The sequence below is a fragment of the Mus caroli genome, chromosome 9 (genome assembly GCF_900094665.2).
Source record: "Mus caroli chromosome 9, CAROLI_EIJ_v1.1, whole genome shotgun sequence".
Lineage (NCBI taxonomy): Eukaryota > Metazoa > Chordata > Mammalia > Rodentia > Muridae > Mus > Mus caroli.
Genome location: NC_034578.1, coordinates 48,605,505 through 48,628,028, shown reverse-complemented (window position 1 = coordinate 48,628,028; position 22,524 = coordinate 48,605,505). Strand labels below are relative to the sequence as shown.

The following is a 22,524-nucleotide window of genomic DNA, read 5'->3' as shown; positions in this document are numbered from 1 at the left end:
GAAAGACAAGATTTACATCTACACTGAGATACTAAGGTACCATGTGACTGGGGACCAAATGGGTTTATATATAGTTATTATATATATATATATATATATTGATAAATATGTTTAGCAAAAGCTTACATTGTAGCTGTAACATGTAGGTTGTATTATAATTGCTATTTTAATATATTAGCTCACTTTTACAGACAAGGAAAATAAGGCCTAAAGAGGAAAAATAGCTTGCCAAAGTTCTCACAGCTTGTAAGAAGACACAGCTCAAGCACTAAAAAGTAAGTATCCAGAGTTCATTTACTTTCAACCTCTACTATAAAGCCTCTCAACTGTGGCGAGTAATGTTTCAGGCTTCCTTCTGTTCGTGGTTCTAAAGGAAAATCAATCCTAAAATGCCAAAAGTGCCCTGGGAAACTGTGGCTTTCAGCCTTACAGGGTAAAGAAGCATCCGGCCCAGTGCAGCAAGGACACTGTCTTAGTCAGGGTTTCTATTCCTGTGCAAACATCATGACCAAGAAGCAAGCTGGGGAGGAAAGGGTTTATTCAGCATACACTTCCACATTGCTGTTCATCACCAGAGGAAGTCAAGATTGGAACTCAGGCAGGTCAGGAAGCAGGAGCTGATGCACAGGCCATGGAGGGATGTTCTTTACTGGCTTGCGTCCCCTGGCTTGCTCAGCTTGCTTTCTTATAGAACCTAAGACTACCAGCCTAGGGATGGCGCCACCCACAATGGGCCCCTCGCCCCTTGATCACTAATTGAGATAATGCCTTGCAGCTGGATCTCATGGAGGCAATTCTTAACTGAGGCTCCTTTCTCTGTGATAACTCCAGCCTGTGTCAAGTTGACACACAAAACCAGCCGGTACAGACACCCTAGGACAGCCTGCTCTCCCTGTGGACAAGATGAAAAAAGGTAACTCAATATCCACTAGTGAGGCAATGATCCACATGAGGCAGTGCTCCTTGTGCGGCAGTGCTCTGCACCAGGGCTCAGTGGTGAAGAGCACTGACTGCTCTTCCAAAGGTCCTGAGTTCAATTCCCAGCAACCACCTGATGGCTCACAACCATCTGTAACGGGATCTGATGCCCTCTTCTGGTGTGTCTGAAGACAGTGACAGTGTACTTTTATATACATAAAAGTAAATAAATAAAGATTAAAGAAAAAGAGGATAGATAAGACTGATTTGTAACTGCAATGAACAGATCAAGTCAAGCAGGAAAGAAGAAATCAAGTGGATGTGCCACTCTGCAAGAACAAAATTAGACTTGATCAACCCTGTCAACGTCCACTAGAACAAATACATCCTTCTAAGGATCCCCAGATTATGTCACAAGAAACAGCACACTGCACCAGGGACAGACCTGTCTGATCGTTTCTGAAGAACAGAAAAGTGTTGGCTGAGGATTCTCACTCCCACAAGACTGAAAGGGGGAGGTGAGCTCACCGCCCTCCGTTTCCCCACTGGAGACACACGCTCACCCGCCAGTCTCTCTTTCTAAAGACCCCTCTCTGCCTTAGCCTTTCTTATTTCTTTCCATTTACCACGTTTGTGTTTGGCTTCCTGATTCCATAGCTCCTGACATCATTCTTCTCCTCCTCCTTCTTTTTTTTTTTTTTTTTTTTTTTTTTTTTTTTTTTTAAACCAAAACCATGAGCACCTGTGGCTATTCATGTTCCTTCTGGAAGTTTCCTGGCTGGTCCCAGTTCTAGTAGGTTTGCTATCATCTTGATTTGCTTTCAGAAGTTTTAATATTTCCTCCTAGATTTCTTCAATGACTCATTCTTTGCTCAAAGTGTACTGTTCAGTCTCCAAGCTGTGTAGTTTGTGTGCGTGTGCGTTTGTGTGTTTGTGTGTGTTTTCTTTTTTGCTTACTGCAGATTTCTAGTTTTATTCTATGATGGCCTGATATGACACAAGGAATTTCTTTAATTTGTTTGTATTAGTTGAAGATCGCTTTTGTAGTCTTTAATGTAACTATTTTAGAGAATGTTCCATGGGCCACTGGCAAGAATGTGTGTCCCCTCACTGCTAAGAGAATATTCTCTAGCTGTGTGTGGGATCCACTCCATCTATGGCATGTTAGCTCTGGAGGGTTCAATTTTAGTTTGGAAGACTGATGTAAATATGAGTGTTGGGTACAGAAGTTCCTCACTGCTACCACCCTGGGGCCCAGCTGACCTCTCATGCTTTTCAGTGTTTCTTTTAGAAAACTGGGAGTGCTGACACATGATGTGAAAAATGTTCAAAATTGCTCATGTGCACTCTAGCTGAATCGTTTCCATGTGGGGTAGTGGTGGTGTGCACCTTTAATCCCAGCACTTGGGAGGCAGAGCCTGGTGGATCTGTGAGTTCAAAGCCGGCCTGGTCTACAGATGGAGTTCCAGAAGAGCCAGGGTGACACAGAGAAACCCTGTTTCAAAAAACAAGCAAGCAAACGATGTGGTGGCTTTTTCCCATCCCTGATCAGTGACTGAGGAGCCCACTCACCAACCATGACAGCTGCCACAGCAGCCTGGTCATGGCTTTAATGCACTTGCTAGACTGACTTCCATCCAGAAAGCTGCGATTCTTGGAGACGAGAGACAGTGAGGGCTTGCTTTTTAATCTAATTAGTTACTGTGTGCCTTTTGACTGATGGGTTAGGGCTCTTTGCACTCAACGCCATTCATTGAGAGGGCTCTGCTATTTCCTACAGTTTCTGTGCCCCATGTTCTGATTGGACGAGCAACAGTTCTCTTCTTGCCTACCTGTTAGTACCAAGGGCTTTCTGGCTCACTGTGCTAAATGAATGAATCCTTCCTGGCTCTCCTCTGCCATTCCTCTTGTGAAATGTTTGTTTTCCATGGATAGCACTATCTTTGCTCTTTCGTGGGTTACTAGTATTGCTTCAAGTATTTTCTGCACTATTGTTTTGGCTGTGATAAGTTACCTTAATTTGTATTTATCTTCTGTTCCATTTCCATTTCCCTCTCAATTTTAAGGGATAACCTTGCTGGATATAGAGATCTTAGCTGAGGATCACCTACTTCCAGGGCATGAACTAATGCTTTTCTTGTGAGGGAAAAGGATAATGAGAGGTTTGTTTGTTTCTTTGTTTTGTTATCTGCCATTTCTGCCTTTGAATGTGACTTGGCAGTTTTTCTCTGTAGCTTTTAATTACTGTTTCTTTGTTTTGTGTTTCTGAGATTTTTGATCGTGGTACATGGTAACGTAGTGGCTCCCAACCTTCCTCATTCTGGGACCCATTACTTTAATACAGTTCTTCCTGCTGTGGTGACCCCACAACGAATAAAACTATTGCGTTGCTACTTTCTAACTATAACTTTGCTGTTATGAATTGTAATTAAATATATGATCTCTGACATGTGACCCCAGTGGAAGGGTCTTTTGACCCCTCAAAGGGTCATGACCCACAGACTGAGAACCAATGTGACAGACTACTTGGGCTTATTTGGGTTCAAAATACCTCTTGTGTTTGGATATCCGTTTTGTTTTTTTCTTTAGGTTTGGGAAATTTTCTGCTAAAATTTCATTGAATAAACTGCTCCTGTCCAAAGATGTTATTTCGTCTGCTCTGTGAGTTGTTAGGTCTGTGCATTTGAACCTATTCCAGAGGTTCCGGGAATCCACTAGTGCTCCTCAGCTCACTCTTCACATGTCTTAGAGTGGACTGTTGTCTGGACCTTACTCTACACCTCTGAAATCTGTTCTCCTTGGTTTCTGGGCGATCCTTTCCACTGTGTTCATTTGATGACTCTTCCATTTTTAGAATTTGTTTACACAGATTCTCTGGTTGGGTCTCAATTTCCTTTCTGAAATTTCCTCCATGATTTTGAATTTCTCCTCACGGGCCAGTTCATCCTCTGTGGAAGCTTCCCATTCCAGGTCCTGGATTGACTTCAGACACATCCACCTGAGTTCTCTTGACAGTCATCAATCCTTCTCACAGGTAGTGTTCTGATGTTGTTCTCTGAGATTTCAGTTATCCTTGGTATGTGGTGTTTAGCGCTTGTGAGCCTGTGGAGGTTTCTCATCTCTCTGTGTGTTTATTGGTTGTGCTTTGTGTATCTTTTGGGAGGATGTGTCCTCCAGGCTTATCCTTCTACGTTTCCCCTCTTTTAGTTTCCTTTGTTTTATTATGGGTCCTACTGGTGAGCTGTCTCCACTTGGAGTTTTTACCTATGGCTACTTAGGAGGAATAGACCACTGCAGAGACACACATAATGAGCTGACAGCAGCAGGCGCAGTGTTGATGTGTAGTAGGAGACACTTGTCTCCCCAACAAGCTTCAGAGACAGTGGGGTCCTGGTACTGATGTGGGAAAATACAATTTATAAAATGTACTTTAGAACCAAGGCTATTAATAGTGAATTAGTGAAATGAACTTACAATGGGGAAGATGGGGGAAGAATGAGTAATAATGAGATGGAAAGTATATAATATAGTTATAATATATAATGTATCATAAGGCATATGAGGAAATACTTTTGAGTAGGTATAGAGATAGGACAATCACAAGCACTTTCTGGTGATTACACATTTAAAAACACAACAGAACAACTAAAGTAAGAAAGTAATAACAATTCAATGACAAGCATAAGCAATACAACAAAAGAGAAGGCACTATGGTCCCAGGTGGAGTGAGAAGGCTCCTCCCTGCCCTGGGCCTGTCTTTCCTATCAGTATCTACAGGTTGGAAGGTGGGGAGGCTAGCTGCTGGTCTTAGTTATTCGAACACATTACATGCACGGGCCTTCCCAATGAGAAGGGCTTCTGCAATGAAGTCTGTGTTCAGCTAGATGCCCTGATGCTACAATTGTACTTCTGATGCTTCAGGGACTGTTCTTTCCATGCACAGAGCTTTCCGTTAGGCTCTGAGTGAGTAGAGCAGGCCTGTCTGCTTGTGTTGACTTTTGTCTAGCTCGTCAATTGCATCATCAATCCGCAGCATACTTAAGTGATCGGAGGCCAGTGGTCAGGGCTGAAGACATCTTCTCTGAGAGTCAAGCTCCTATGCCACTTTCTGTTCTCATCTCCACTCCCTGCATTGCTTTAGCCCTCTCTCTTCCTACATGCTACCTCCAGTATCTGGCTGCATTTTGGCCTCTCTTGGCTCTCGAGCTCTCTGCCCGTGAGAATACTTCCTGGGTGGCTACAGCTGACTTTAGCTAAGCTCACATAAGTATGATGCAACTGGGCACTGGTGCCTTGCCTCCTGATTCTGTGGGCAACAAAACAAAACAAAGCCATCCAATTAGACCAGTGGTTCTCAGGCAGTGAGCTGGGACTCATTGGGAGGAGGGTCACATATCAGATACTCTGTAAATGAGATATTTATAGTATGATTCATAACTGTAGAAAAATTATTGCTACAAAATAACAATGGAATAATGCTATGTTTGGGGAATGACCCCAACACAAGGGACTGTTTTAAAGGGTCACAGCATTAGAGAGGTCAAAAACCATTGAATTAGACTCTCTCTTTCTCTCTCTCTCTTTCTCTTTCTCTTAGAGAAACAGGATCTTTCTAACAAACAAACAATAATACAATAACAAAATCGTAGCTTCTGTCTCTGATTGCTTGGATGTGGTTTCTGGCTAGCCATTTGTCTGTTTCTTTCTATTTATGGTTTTTGATAACTAAACCACATGCCCTTTATTACATGAATCGTCTATGTTACATAAACACACCTATCTATTTTAACTTCTCCTTTTGTACTGTAAAATGACATGTAAACATAACTATAAAATATTAATCAGAACCCCAATAACAGTAAAAAGGAAGACCACACCTAATGTCAACCTCCACACACATGCACAGATGCATCGATGCGGATATGGGACACACATGCGCGTGCACAAAAAATAAACAACAAAAACCAAAAAAAAAACCCAAACCTTGAATTAGTGCTTGAATATCAATTAAATTTACACACATTATAAAAGACTTTTAAAAAATCCTCCTAAAAAATTATTTAGACTTAATAAATGAAATGGTTAATAGCCAGCCTCGTTACTAATTTACAATAAAGTCTGTAACACCAACCTTTTAAAGAAAATAATCTTAATGTGGTTTGTTTATTTACTCATAAATGTAATTGGGAAAAGATTACCATATCCATGCACAGGTACTACACTGTGATCAAAAGCAAGCACATATGTGGGTATAATGCAGACATTCAATTTTCAACACTGGGATTTCTAATTTATCCAGATAAACACTGACCCTTTGTGCTTGGACACATGAGCTGTGTTGTACTGAAAGTCACTCAGTTTGGTTGTAAAGCAACTGGGTACACACTCTACCTCTAAAACCATCTATCTCTTCTGAAAGAATGTCACAGGTCACAATTCCTATCACCAAGAAAATGCTGGTGCCGACAACCAACCTTCACACTTACTAAAAGATGACCTGAAAAACCTCATCAGATGACGCAGCCTCCTCCATGTAGGGTGGGGCAGCTGTGACATGACACCTGCACTCACCTGGTGCTCGGCCGCTTCTGTAAGGCTTTGTCCAGGATGAGGGACGGGGCGCTTCTCCTCCTTTCTGCGAGTGTTTTCATTTTCTGTTGAGGGGGGAAAAATCAAAATAATGACCAGATGGCTCATGAAGGAATTAAATGTTGGTTTTCAACCCAATTCAGCAGAATTTCACGTTGACCATCAAAGACTCTACAACTTCTGTTACAGATCTAAAGCAGCCACCTTTAGGACCACAGTATTTTTTTTTTTTTTTTTTTTTTTTTTTGGTTTTTTTGAGACAGGGTTTCTCTGTATAGCCCTGGCTGTCCTGGAACTCACTTTGTAGACCAGGCTGGCCTCGAACTCAGAAATACGCCTGCCTCAGCCTCCCAAGTGCTGGGATTAAAGGCGTGCACCACCACAGTGGACTAGGACCACAGTATTAACATGAGTGAGGTACAGGCAGTTTTTATTGCCAGGGAATTAAAAAGAAAAAAGAAAAGTAAAAGGAAAGAAACCCCACCATAGCCTTTTATCTATACATGCTGCGAGGTCAGTGGTTCTTAGCCTTGCTCAGGCTGTGACCTTTCACTGTAGCTCCTCATGCTGTGGTGAGCCCCGACCATAAGGTTATTTTCATTGCTAATTCTCAGCTGTAACTTTGCTGCTGTGTAGTGAACTGTAATGTAAATCTCTTGTATACAGGATATTTGATATACAAACCCTGTGAAAGGTTGTTCTACCCCCAAGGGGTCAGGCACCACAGGCTGGGGACTGCTGTGCTAGACAGACATGAACCCTTTCATTTATATTCCAAGCTATAATGGGAGATACACTTTTGACTCCATTTCATGGTGATCGCGTGTTCTCAACAAAGCTGCAGTGGAGGTCAAATAAAGGAAAGGAGTATCCGTTAAAGCCCAAGCCAGAGTGAATAGGTCCTTTTTTTGTTTGTGCAAGGTTTATCTATTTTTATGTGTATGAGTCTATGTTAGCATGTACCTATTGTACACCATATGCATGTAGTACCAGTGGAGGCCTGAGGGTGGGGAGCCTCAGATCCGCTGGAACTGGGGTTACAGGTGGTTGTGAGCCACCGTGTAAGTGCCGAGAATTGAAGCCCAGTCCTCTGCAAGAGCATCAAGAATCCTTAACCACTGAGCCATCTCTCCACCGCAGCCACAGACTCTTAGTAGACATGGAATCAACTCTATTTTACATTCAGATATTCACACACATGGGTACTTTACCTCTTAAGAAAAATCCATTCTCTATTTAGATAATTTATAAGGAGCAAGATAGGCTTTGATACTTCAAGTTCTCTATTTTTAATAACTGAAAATTTGGTGGCGAATGAGAATCTATTCAACTTGAGTTATCCAGATAATTATTCTCTAATTAAAGACTATAGATGCAAATAGCTGTGGATACACTCAGAGAGCCTGCTTCTAGAGACTGGTAAAGTTAACAGAAATCACAAACAGCCATGATTAAACTTCAGGCCACACGACACAAGCCACCCTTCCTGCTATCCTCCTCCCAGCACGGCCCAGGATCGGACTTACCCAAGAGCTTGGAACACCCATGTTTGAGAACCGGACATGGCTGTCGTAGTAACCATACAAAACTAACTAGCTGCCGGCTCAGGGTCAGCATCTCATTGTGTGTGTGTCTCACAAAAGAATTAACCCTTTCTTAGCTAGTAAATAAAACTTAAGATACTAACACAGGGGCAGAAGAATCATCCTTTAGTTGGATGATACACTTCTTTATTACAATTCTTACTCCCCAAATTCATCATGTTCACAGGGACCTCCCAAATTATTGCTGTCACTGCTGCCCTGGACTTATTACTGGGGCTACTTCACCAATCCTTTGTCTCCTACGTGGATGCTCTCTCCTCATATCTCTCAAACACATCTGACACGGCAGCTGAAGCAATTACACAGAACAACAAAGACCAGGAAACAAATGGGATTAAGAAATGGAGACTCCCAGACTCCTGGGTCAGGCATTATTATTGACCATGAACCAGTAACAGGTTCCAGGTTACAAAGGGAAACCAAGTCTGCATGGTGTGTGTATTTGGTGCCTTCCTCACAGGAATAGCATATAGATCCTCAACTGTAGCAATTTCAACAACGGAGCTCATACATCACAGTGTTCAAAGCCCACCTCCCCGTGTCCATTAGTCACATCAATCTGACATCCCAAGGCTGCAACTACCGTCTTCCTGCATGAGCAGCCTCAGTACTAGAAGACAGAGCCGGTTTTACTAAGAAAGGTGCAGGCTGTTAATGTCATCAGAGCCGTTTCAGACTTTTTTTCATGACTCCCTTTCTTCTGGCTTTGTCTTGACCCCCTTGTCCCCCATCTGCCCCCCCACCCTTGCTCATTTTTGTTATTGTGAAATTCGAAATGTAAGCAAATCTGCTGGCCCTACTGGAGGGAGCCCCTTGCCACCTGTGTGACCTTGAGGACTCGCTGACCTTATCTGTGGGGTCGCCTCTGGGGCCTCTCCATTACTATCAGCAAACTTAAGTCCTAGAGCAGTTCCTCACCTGTAGATGGTTTCTAATTCTGAACTCTGCATTCCGGCTTGATCAAGAATTTGGAAAGAATTGGGAGAGCCTTGAAATGTGAAGAACACACACACACACACACACACACACACACACACCAAACAAACAACAAACAAAAATCCTAAACCCCATAACAACGAGCTTCTTTATTTTGAAATAGATGTTTCCATGGTAGTGCAGCCCTGTTACACATAGGAAATGAGCATCCATTTTAAGAACAAGGCAGGGTGGAATGGGAAAGACTCGTGGAAGGAGATTTGAGGGTAACCTGGGCTAATGTGTAATTTTAAACTCACAAAAGCTGCAAGCTAATTTTTTTCCACAGAATTTCAAAGATCCTGAAATGAATTCATTAAAAAACTAATGTTTAGCCGGGTGGTGGCGGCACACGCCTTTAATCCCAGCACTTGAGAGGCAAAAGCAGGCAGATATCTGAGTTCGAGGCCAGCCTGGTCTACAAAGTGAGTTCCAGGACAGCCAGGGCTACGCAGAGAAACCCTGTCTCGAAAAAACAAAAACAAAAACAAAAAACAAACAAAACAAAACAAAACACCCCCAAAACAAAAACCTGTGTGATTTAAGAACATCTTCCTGAGAGTTATTAAAACATGAACATGGGTAATTAAAAAAACGAAAAACAACAAAAAATACCCCAGTGACATATGTTCCTTTGTAAAGGTATTTTAAATAATTCTTTTTCATGGAAACCACATAAAAGAACATTCTTAGATACAGTGATTATATTCTATCCACCTCACCCAGTTAGATTCATACTGAAGGGGATGCAACAAGATCACAGAGAGAATACCACTACTGACTGAAGTCTTAGAGTCAGACCTTACGCCAACAAAGTCATACGAGCCAAGACAATTCGATCCCTTCTATGGCTTCCTACTGTCTAGGAAACAAGAACATTTGAACTACACAGTTTCTTAAGTCATTCAATGTTATTATTTCTGATATTCTACCTGGAATTGAAAAAAAAAGAAAGGAAAAGCATCATATGAACCATTTACGATTTACAGGATTCACTTTGCCCACAATTAATGAAAGCCTCAGGAGTGGCCGATATAACCCAAAGTATACTGGAGTAGGTGTTACTCATTCAGAGCCACAGATCTCTGTCCCTTACGTGGGAAAGCCAAAGGCCTATGGGGGCTTTGACATGAAGCCACTGACCTTCCTTCACTCAGGCAATGAGAACTTGGACTTCCTATTTGTCTAGAAGGACATGGAACTGGGCAGGTTGGAATAAGACGAGAGCGGATTCCTTTGTAAACCTGTAGCAGTGCGAGCTTGTCAGGCCAGGCTGCACTAGGCCAGCAATGTTTACAGCTGTTCTGAGATTAATTATGGCTCCTGGTTTTGTGAGTAAACTGCAAACACTGTATGTTTTGTTAACTGACAAATTACTATCCAGTTTCTTACTATTTTCTTCTTTTCTGAATTTAAGCGTTTGATGTTTAGAGCAATGTGACATCACAGTGGATGCAAGCTGGAGGGGAAATATTTTTCTTTTAAAGCTCACCGTTTATCTTAAAAAATAAATTAAGATATTCAAAGAGAAAGAAGGTAGTTATTTTTATAAAATGCATAAACTATACATAAAAAAGCAATTGTATACATCTTTGGGACATGAGCTTCATGTGATAGCATTTTTTCAGGGTGAAGCAGCTCCAAAATTAACAAGAATTTGGGGCCTGCTAAAAAATCAAACAAACATGAAATAGTATTCTCTGTCTACTCCATTATCCCCAAATAGGATAATATCTTAAAAGAAACTGTAATAAAAAATTGTGACTATCTTTTCAAACCTGTTCCTCTTTCCAAGCAGCCACGTATTGGCTAGGCATGGGATGCACGTTAGGGACAAAAGAAAGCTTTGGTTTTTAATGCTGTCTCCTCTGAAGCTATATTTAGTTTGGCAGGTCAAAAGAACTATTCCGCCCAAGAGCAAATGGGCAGAGGTCAGAACTGCAGATGAGAATGAAAAGCATGTAATTCATGTTTTGGTTTGTATTTCCAAAATAACCCAAAGCTTCAGCGATGTTTCCCACCCTAAGCTATTGCCATCAGCGGAATCCATCGGACATCCGACCCTCGGTGTTCCCACCTCAATTAATGTGCTCTGCAAATGTTGTACAGCCTTTGTTGTGGCATCTGTCTGCCCCTTTCCAGACAACAGGGACTACCTCCTCTTCCAAAAGTGCCCGCTTTCTTCAGCAATTATTTATTGAAACTCGAATTTGCATTCCCAAGCTTAGTGTAACATCGGCATAAATTGTAGTTAATAAACAGCAGAAGGGGTGATGTGAATTTTAAAGCCTGGTCATTTACCACATCGAGACTAGTGCAAACACACACACACACACACACAGAGAGAGAGAGAGAGAGAGAGAGAGAGAGAGAGAGAGAGAGAGAGAGAGAGAGGCGTGCCAAGGCATAGTACTCACACCTGTAACCCCTGTACTTGAGAGCCTCAATAGGAAGATGGCTGTGAGTTAGAGGCTAGCCAAGGCTACACAGTGAGGTCCCAATGGAAGGGGGGGGGGAGCAAGCAGTCGAGGGAGGGAGGGAATAAAGGAGGGAGGGAGGAAGCATCTTTAACAGATTCTGTGAAATGAGGGCATTTGTGAAGGAACTAGAAGACAAGCAACACTCCTGTCCACTGGAAGCTATCCTTACACACCCTGCTACCATCACTTGATGCGCCTTGGCAAATATCTGTCTAATGATTTAGCAAGAATTTATTAGCCATCAACAAACTGTGCCAGGATAACTGGATAATTACATGCAAAAAAATGAAGTTGGGTTTGTAGCTCATGCCACATAACAACTGACTCAAAAGTGACAAAAAGCAGGAGTGACTATAAAAACCCTACAAAATACAAGCCATCTCGGCCACTTTCAATGAGACAGCCAGCTGCTTCTTCATGTAACACCGCAAACACAAGCAACGAAAGAACAAAACTGGTAGACTGTGTACTGTCCACACTGAATGCTTGCACAGAACGGGGACGGTAAACTATACCTACGTTAAGTGACTCATACCTAGAATATGTAAATAGCTATTAGAACTCAGTCATAGAGGCCAATTACCCAAGTGGAAATAAGGTGAAAGATATGATTTCTGAGAAGACATGAATACACATGAAAAACTGTTCAACACCATTAGCCACCAGGGAAATAAAAGCCACGGTGAGCTACCGCTTTATGCACACGGGGATGCCAATATGAAGAACGGAGACACCAGACTCTTACACACTGCTGTCTCGTTCCAAGTTAGAACAGTTATTCTCGAAGAGAGTACAAAGCCCCGCAATCGGTTAACCACGTGAATGATCCTGCCATTCACGCCAAGGTATATCCCCTCAAGAGAAGTGAAGATGCATGGTCATACAAAGGCTCGCACGCCATCATTCACCGCAGCATCATGGAAACACCCACGCTTAAGAATCAGGAAGCCCATTGTCTCATGTTACATCTGAAATATTACTTGGTAATAAAAGAAGTACTAATAGGCACTGTGGCACGGCCTGTCTGAAACTTGAAAACATTATGCCAATTTAGGGGAGACAGTCATAAAGGCCCATGTCGTATGGATCCCACTTATAGAAGCTGTGTAGAACAAAAGGTTTGACAGAAAGGAACTGTAGGTTAGGGTTTGTCCCGAGCTTGGGAAAGGAGATGACTCAGAGCTGTGAGTTCTTTATGAGGTAATCAATGTGCCCCGTAGCTGCTTGTATTATGAATGCTAATCGTGTTCCCCAGAAACTGTCTCTACAAGAGTACCTGCATGTAGCTTCTGGGAACCTGCCCCAAGTTGGTTCTGATTGGTAAATAATGATGCTGGCAGCCAATGGCTGGGCAGGGCAGATAGAGGCAGAGCTTTTAGGACTCCTGGGCTTGGAACAGAAAAGGAGAAGAAAGAGCGCTCCCACGTTGGGAGTGATGAAGGAGAGGAGTCACCATGCCTGAAAAGAGCAGAGGAGAAGGGCGGTTATAGCAACCGTGTGAAGGAACCAGGAGAATGTGGCCCAGAGCACTGCCCAACTGGACCCAGGGAAGCCAGGGTAGAATAAAGAATTTTGTAAATGATAACTTGGGATTATCAATGGTAGGTAGATTAAACCTGTGGCAATTAGGAAGTGGCCCAGCTATTGCGCTGTTTAAGGTATATCAAAATATAAAGGCTGAGTGTGTTTTTCATTCAGGTAGTGAACAGGTGCCAATGGGATTTACATATAAAATACATTGCTACAATGCCCTAAGACCAATGCATAATTAAAGAACCAATGTAGAAATCAATGACTGTACACTTGAGGCAGGAGAATTGTACAGCATTTCAATTGTGCGTTTAATAAAGGATAAATTTTAAGAAAAAAAAAATCTAACTACATGTTCACTAAACCACTAGGCTCTGTCTCAGCAAACTCATTTGGGACCAGAAGTGAGAATATTCTAACAGCCACCCAATGGATACTATGTGGACATGTAAAACTGACTGCTCTTTATATGGGAGGAGTAGAGAGCTTGGTGGCTCTGTATGAAACTCGAACTGGCCTGACTACTTGTTGGAGTTTGCTGTCACCCACTCCCTTAGGTGTACGCATGGCAGGTCATCAGAAGTTGCTAGGTAACAGTGGTTACGGTTACTTACACGTAGGACTATCAGGTGGTGAGTGTACCTATGCAGGGAAACCGATTTACAAACAGGCAGCTGAAGGAACAAGCTGGCTTTTTCATCAACTCAGAAAACATTTTATTAATTGTTTTGGTGTTTCATTGCTTAAAAAGATGTATTCAGTAAAGGGAGGAACAAAGAACACATCCCTCTAGTGTTCTCCAGAAAATACTGCTGGGTCATTAACAAGTGTTTTTCTTCTCTTAAAAGTTATTTAATTTCAATATTTTAAATATTATCAAATCTGCCTCTGTTTCCTTCCCTGTAACTCTTCCCCTGCCCCAATACTACTTCCTCCTGCCTTCATGTGCAAAACAAAAACAGACACAAACCCCATTGAACCCACTTAGCACTGCCATGGATGAAGGCAGGGCCACCTGCTGGAGACTCAAGGAAAGGGGCCCAACCTTCCTAGCAGTCATTGGTTGGCACTCAGCTAGGAGGGGACAAGGGACACCCCCCTCCCCCCCATCCATAGTTGGATTTTGTCTGGCTTGATTTTGTGCATACAACCACAGATGTTTGAGTTCATGTGTAGCATGTCCAGAAACACCTTGTGGATTTTTGTTTGTTTGTTTGCTTGTTTGTTTTTCTGCAGTCATCTACCATCTCTGGCTTTTACAATCTTTTTCACTCTCTTCCAAGATGATCCCAGAGGCTTGGGAGGAAAGGGTATTATACAGATGTCCCATTCTGGGATGTCTACTCTAGACTTCTATTCTCTGCATGTTGATCATCTGGATGCCTCTGTGCTAATTGTCATTTCCGCAGAAAGAAGGTTCTCTGATGAGGGCTGAGTCGCACACTAACCTATTGATGTAGGGTGAGCATTTAGAAGACAGTCTGATACTATGTCCACTTAGCAGGATAATGCTAGTAGAGCTTCTATTAGGGCCTATGACTTAGCATTCACAAGTTCATGGGACAGTTCACGGAACCAGACATGAGTCTCATTTTGCGAGGGTAGGCCTTAAATTCAATCAGAAAATGGTTGGTTACCCCCATAACACTCATGCTGTAATTTCACTAGTGGGCATGTGTTGTCAGGCCGGTCGTCATTGTGGTTCACAAGGTTCACAGCTGGGCATGGCTGATGATTGCTTCTGTCCTCTGTTGTGTCCAGAGCACCCTGCCAACACTGTGAAAGCTAGCCAGGAGGAAGAGTACTTCCTGGCCAGCATCAGCTCTACTCCTCCACCCTCTCAGAGGCACTAGGATCTTACCACCGAGTTCTGGAGGGTAGCCAGAAGCAACCACAATAGTCATTATGCTTTGTTTTTTTTTTTTTTTTTTAGGGGTGGCAGTGGCAGTGGTGGTGTCTATAAGATCTTACTGATCAACAACTCATAAGAGGGAATTACCTACCTGGCATCAGACATTTAATTTGTTAGCTGATTCTGCCTGGGAGAGGCACTGCTGTCCCTCTCCCTGGTCTAGGGTAACTCCACTTAAACTCTTTGAAACTCTGTTGATGTTTATGTGGAAAGAAACCCCTATAGATATAAGTCTCCACAGGGCTTTTTCAAAGGTCTATAGGTGGAGCCCTCTCTGTGTAAAAGCCCACCTTACACATAAGTTCTCATTAGAATGTTAGTCGAATGTCCACCGAATGCTATGGCCCTGCTTTATTCACCTTACACATGAGTTCAAATCTGGCATTCTTAGCCTTCCCCATAAGTAAACATAAATAAATACTATCAAAAGAAAGGGATAGGATGGAAGATTTAAGTAGAGGTAAACTGTAACTTTTCATGGTTTATTTAGAGATTAAAAAAAAAAATCAAACATTTCAAACTTTACAGAAGTGGTGCTAACATCACCCTTGAGCTTTTAAAGCAAGCAAGAACAACATTAAAATGAGAGATTTGAGGGAATCGTCTCAAGAACTACAGATCTTCACAGCTACAAAAATACTAGATCAAGTTTACAAACTAGCTGGCTCAAATTTGACTACTAATCCTTTTGTGATGAGTCTGTGCGATTCGGTCGAGCAGTGAACTCTCTCTCTCGTTCCCTGCATGCCTGCAGTATTTATTTGTGGAGACATACTCAAGCCACTGCACAATTATAGTTCAAAAACATTGGCTCTGCAGTGGGAAAAGAATTATTTTTAACCTTGCACCTTGCTTCTGGATCCTGCTATCACAACAAACTTTTGAGCACTGGGTGAGGTGATACTACTCCCAGCTATTGTCAGTTCAGCCTGTGCTAAGTATAATGTTCTATATATTCATAAACAGTCCCATCCAGAATCAGTCTGGACTCTTAGCTCAACCAAACATCACAATAACGACTAAGGTTAACGTTCATTCTGATGGTAGGATAGAAACATTTTTACTCATGGCTCTTTGTTATTTCCTCAAAACCATTGTTTTGAAGAACAACAACAAATCAAGAGTCTACATAAAGGAGCAGACACTGGGCCCTACTTCCATGACATAATTTCTCAGATTCTCTCTAAAATAGATCTAATTCCTGCCCCATCTCTCTGTGTGCATGTATAAAAGATTCCCAAGCTGAAAAGTACTGTGATATTAGGGCACACATTCAAGACTTACAGTAGTGTCTATAAATGAGAGAACATCACACTCTCCCTTACACATTCTTTTTCCTCTTCCTCCATCTCTACCCACAATGCATTCTGTCCTATCATCCCAATGGGCTTTTGAACTGGCTGGGCTGTGGTCTCTATCAAAGCCACCAGCTTCAACCTTTGGCCACGCTTCCCTTTCAAAAGCAGTACTCAAGTATACAGGTCGACCATAGACGCTTTATGCCTTAGAGCAAGGTTCTGCTGAAGTTTTTCACATCGTGGCCAACACAAAATGGTGCTGTTCTTACAGTCATGACACTCTATGACAAACAGGTACAGTTGGGCTATTCCAATACCCACCTGTCTGAGGGCCAAGGGTTTAATAAAGGTATGAGGCATACTGCAATGACTGGGAAGATTCACCTTATAACATAGTCTTGATTTTCCACACTTAGAAGGAAAAGGTGTTATGATCAACAGAACCACATCAGGGTATGTCTGGTGTCATCTAGTAGTGTTCTTCTCCACATTCCGGTGTAAAGTGGCCACTAGAGAGAGAGAAGAGGGAATACTAGGGCCCCCTTGCTGTAAATGGGCCCCAGGTAAATCAGGAAAGCACAGGCTGTGGAGAAGTTGGGTTTTCTAGATCTTCATCTGTGAGCTGATGTGGTGACACATACTTCCCATTCCCAGAGTCCTCTTGAGTGACCCAGACATCTAAAAACAGCTTTTATGTCCAGTTATACCGTGTGACAGGTGTCTGTCAAATTAGGTCAGGACTGCTCAGCTCACTATTGACACGCAGTGCTGACGGGGCTGCCTCTGCTGTTGGCTGGATGTTTCTAAGCTAAACTTATCCTGAAGAAAATAAGGCTGAGACAAAATTTAAAAATAACCTGGGCTGTGCTGCCTACAAGCACCGTTGGGGTGGAAGGCAGAAGTCAGTAAGGGACCCTTGCTGCTTCCCCTGCCTTCCAGATTGTGGCAGAGCCTTCCATACAAGAACAAATCTAAAGATTACCCTACCCTAGTTTCAGACAAACATTAGAATTGTGACTACCAGAGAGAGCCTGCTCTCTCTAAGTGTCTTAAACATACAGGGACTCCTAGAATTCTAATCTTGAACATTAGAGACCCAACAGAAACAGCAAGAAAGCAAGCTTTTCCTACAGTACAAGTTTATTTTAGATGCATTTTAGACATGATGGGTGTATTTCAAGACACTTCACAAAGTAACAAAATGATGTATCTGTATGTACGCACACACACACACTAACATGCATGCATGTGTGTCTTCAAAGTACTATATATATGGAATGAGTGTATGTCCATATATATGTCTATACACCTGACTTTAAACAGCTGCTTTTGGTAGTACTTAATACTTAGTAATAAATGTTAGGGTCCACAAAGGTTGAAAAACAATGCCAGCTGTATAATTACATGTCTCCAGTAAGTTGTGACACATGACACATTTACAATCAATCAACTAATCAATCAGTCAATCAATCAATCAATCAATCAATCAATTCAACACATCCTGACAAGGTCAAGAGCCACGAAAGAATGGAGACTCCTCAGTTATTAATAGGAAGGGATTCCTTTCCAGCTTTCTTGCTCCTCTTCAGTCACCAAATGTGTTGCAGTTTGTCTCACAGACTGCTAATTTGTAACTCAAGAGAAAGCTGAAGTCTCTGGGAGCAAGCCTCGCCTCCCTGCAATCTTTATTTATTTCAGGATGATGGCCATGCAAGAACACTTTAGGTCTCTATGGGTTATGCACTGTAACTGCCATTTTCATTCCTGAGACTCACTCTGCAAATTTAACTAACTGGGACTGGTGAGACTGCTCAATGGCTAAGTGCTTGGCTGCAAGAATGAGGACCTGTGTCTGGATCCCCAGCAATCACCTATAAAGACAAGCACAGCTATGTGTGCAGCCCTGGCATTGGGACCAGCAGATCCTATGAGCTCCCGGCCTGGCCAGTCTGTCTGCTCAATAGAAAGGCAAGCTTTGGGGTCAGTGAGAGACTGTCTCAAGGTAGCAGAAAGCCAGCAGAAAGCCATCAAGGAAGACTTCTAGCCTCTGCATGTGAACACACACACACACACACACACACACACTTTTGAATAAAAGCATGCAGATAAAAGATGCCTCATTTCATATCTGACTGATTTTATCATAACATGAAATTTTAGAGCTACAAAAAGTTAACTATTTTTGCTATGTTAGAATCCAGTATTGGGGTACATTTGAAGAATCACCCCTGGACGGTAAAAAACAAAAACAAAAACAAAACAAAACAAAAACAAACAAAAAAAAATCCCTCAGACTCAAGACTTCTAAGTTTATTGATGTAACTTTCAGGGACATTTTCCACACATCGCTTTCCACAGTGGCGTTATCAGAGACACAGGAGTTGGAGCATTTCCACAGAACTTCGAACTATAGTCTACGTGCAGGATATGCCAAGCTTTCCAACAGTAGGCAAGACTAAGCGAGCAGCACGGACATTCAGCTTGTTTAGCAGCTCCTGAACCTCTAGCTGTCTTCCTTCTATGAAACACCAGAAAGGGGCAGACATCAAGGTGCAAAACCTAGTGAGCTGACAAAATAAGAAGGCTTGTGATAGCTGCATCAGGGGTCACTATTAGTCAGTGTTCACCTAACATTACCTAGGGGCCACCATGACTGCAGCAAAGACTCTTTCCTAGTTGGTTTTATGCAATTCACTTTGTGAGTAACACCAGAGAAGGGCTCACTAGGACGCAGTTTTAAGCAAGGGCTTTCTTTTCTCAGTACTGAAGAATAAAACTAAAGCCTGCTATTAAGACATTCCATTCAAGGCTGAGTGCCACACATACGCTTGGCTTGGTTAAAGTCGTCAGCTCTTGGCGTGTAGTGGTGGTGGTGCTGCTGCTGATGGTGTTCTACCACCAAATGCTATAAACAGATTTGGACCCCCAACAAAATGCATAAAGAGGAAAGGGTACAGTTCATAACCGCAGCTGCGACATGTGAGATGCTACAACTATTTCCAAACTATTTTACTTTGGCTGGTTTTCTATGCCTATACATTTCTTCCCTATCGCAATACCTGCTGCTCTCGTTAAAAAGTTGTTAAGTATCAAGCGAAGGCCGAGGGGCAGTATGCAGGAGTCTGACCCAAGCCACTCCTAACACCGACATGGCTCTGATATGGGCTTCCATCCACTGTTCCAGGGATGTGAAGGACAAATATGGACACCCCCCAAGAACACATTATTCCAGAAGAATTTAAGTTGTCCTCTGCGTGCTGCAGGTGCATTTGAGAGCTCTATTTTAGGAACCACTACACAGATTTACTGTCTGTTCTTCTGGGAACCCCCAAAGACAGGATGTAGGAGTCTATCGTCTAGGGTAGATAGACTACATTTTTCTCTGAAAAATCATTGTATCCTGTGTGTAGCAAATAAAAGTGAGCTTTTCAGCTATGTAATTATTGAGGTTAAAACAATAAATAAAGCTATAAAGCAAAGAGACTGACTTCTGTGGTGCACCTACAGGCTAGCTGCTCAAACAGACCCACCCTAGGACCTCTGGATTTAATTTCACCCTTTCTGAAATCCTCTTCTAATGTATGGGCCCTGTCCTTTTCAGAGTTAAAGGGCAATTTAAACAGGCCTTCCCTTCAACAGCTCAGTGTAGAATGGTCCATCTGAATACTTACATTTGTTCAAACCAGGATTGAATTTTAATGATCCATTTAATAACACAATTTAATAATTGTTGTGGTACAGTTTTTAAGCTCCCCCTCTAGACCTGCTATCCAATATTGTTATCACTGAATAAACATCACTATATAAATTTAAATTCAAGTTAATTATGATAAAATCAAATTAAAGAAAAATAAAAAGCAAGTTAGATTTCACCCAGTGAAGAACTTTTGTTCCTATAAAAACAAGGCTAAAGAAATAAAAATACAGATCATAGACAGACAGGAAATATTTTGAAAATCATATACCCAATAAAGGACTTGAAGCCAGAATGTATACAGTACTCTCAAACCTCAGTAATAAAAAAGCTCACAACCCAATGAAAGCTGGCCAGGCATTCAAACAGATAATTAACCAGAGATAATGTGTGGCTGGTAAATACAAGATCACTGAGGATGTGCAAATCCAGATGAAGAGGTACTACTGCACCATGCCCCTAGGATGACTAACCCACAGAGAGGTGCTAGCAGTGTCTGTCAAGATGACTGACCCACAGAGAGATGCTAGCAGTGTCAGGATGACTGATCCACAGAGAGATGCTAGCAGTGTCGGTAAGCATGTGTGGAACTGGATTACCATACACTACTATTGGAACTGTAAGATCACTTCAGAATAAAGCAACCAGATTTCTCGCCGGGCATGGTGGTGCACACCTTTAATCCCAGCACTCCGGAGGCAGGGGCAGGCAGATTTCTGAGTTGGAGGCCAGCCTGGTCTACAGAGTGAGTTCCAGGACAGCCAGGGCTACACAGAGAAACCCTGTCTCAAAAAANAGGACAGCCAGGGCTACACAGAGAAACCCTGTCTCAAAAAAAAAAAAAAAAACCAAAAACAAAAAACAAACAAACAAACAAAAACCCAACTGGTTTTTCTCAGAGTCAAGTATATGGCTAAATATGACCTAGTTAATCCATGCCTAGATATTTACTGCCCCTGACTCAAAGCATAGGTCCATGCAGAATTGTGAGCGAAGGTTCTCAACATCATTACTAGTAACAGCCAAGAAGCAGAAGCAATGTAATTGCCAGAGGAACGGGTAAGTGAACTATAGACTCAACATCCCTAGTTCCCAACCCTGGCATCCAAAACTGCCTCAAACTTGGAGACTGTCTGCTTGCTGATTAAGACAGAAGAAGGACATTCTATGCCACATCCTGTGATGGGCTGAGGTCAAAATGCAGGCATACTAAAAACAATGAGCAAAATGATCTTTAGATTATGCATGTAAGAGATATGAATTAATCTTATATTGAGATTTGAATGCCACTCATGAGTGATCTCATTTTGTATAACCAAACAACTCAAAGTCTAAAGTATATGAAACCTGAAACTCCCATGCTAAGATATTCAGTCTTTACGGCTCATCAATGAAAGGCACACACAAATAACCATAGGTGGATATGAAAATTACATCTAGTGAAAGGAAGGCAAAAATAAAAATAACAATAAAGGATTTCACTTACCTAAGCTGAAAATGCACGATTAGTCTATAATGACATAAGGCAGACAGGTGATTTCTTGGGAAAATTCACATTTTCTAAGTGCATACATACATCAGACCTTGGATTTATAAATTCTAAATATGTGAGGTTACTGTCTATCAATTAAAATTCAAGAGGGATGTTAAAATCTTCAGGGTAGCGGCCACATTTCAGGAGCTGAACAGGCACATATGGTTACTGGCTACCAGACACTAAAGATGATCAAGCCTCATCACCTGACCAGGTCCCACAGAAAAAACAAACAAACAAACAAACAATCAAACCAAATCAAATCAAACCAAACCAAACCAAACCAAAATACACAAATGCTTCAGACCAGAGGGCAGCAAACTACAGGGTATGTTTATATTGTTATTACATGTGTGTATGATGTATATGGTGTGTGTATGTGCACATACACACACCTGCATGCTATGTGTGTGGAGGCCAGAGGACAACTTGGTGGAATCAGCTCTCTCCTTCCATGTTAGCATGGGTTCTGGGCATCAAACTCAGGTTCCCAGGCTTGCTCAGCAAGGGTATTTATCTGATGAGCCGTTCTGCTGATCTCCACTACACGTGAAATTCTGCTGGGGCACAGTCAAGCCCACTCACTTAGGAAGTGTCCATTCTACTTCAGAGCTGTAGAGGAAGAAGCAAGCAGAGACCCTAAGGCTGGCAAACCTCAAGTATTTACTGTTTCTTTAAGGCTTGCTGATCCTTCTCTTAAAGGCAAATTCTAAGGATAGGGGCCACACTGCTCCTGTTCCTTGCTTGCCATGACCCAAGGAGTGCTTATGAAACAACTGCTATCTAGCAGGACCCACTCTAGTCTTGAGGACACAGTTGGGAGGGAGGCAGGTAATGAGAAAGAAATAAGCAGAGGAGAAAATGCCAAGTACAATGAATGCTAAGACAACCAATAAAGTGGAAGGCCCAGAGTGTGACAGGAGGTGGCTTTCATTTACAAAGGAAGAGGGGAGGAGAAGGGAGAGGGAGAGGGAGAGGGAGAGGGAGAGG

At 42.2% G+C, this 22,524-nt stretch overlaps 1 protein-coding gene across 1 annotated transcript in view; it reads right to left on the bottom strand.

The window, feature by feature from the left end:
• Arhgap20 (Rho GTPase activating protein 20) overlaps positions 1–22,524 on the bottom strand; it is an 82,633-nt gene that overhangs the window by 57,412 nt on the left and 2,697 nt on the right. Inside the window, 1 exon segment of the mRNA XM_021172655.1 lies at positions 6,490–6,572. Within this exon segment, the coding sequence (XP_021028314.1) occupies positions 6,490–6,572 (83 nt within the window).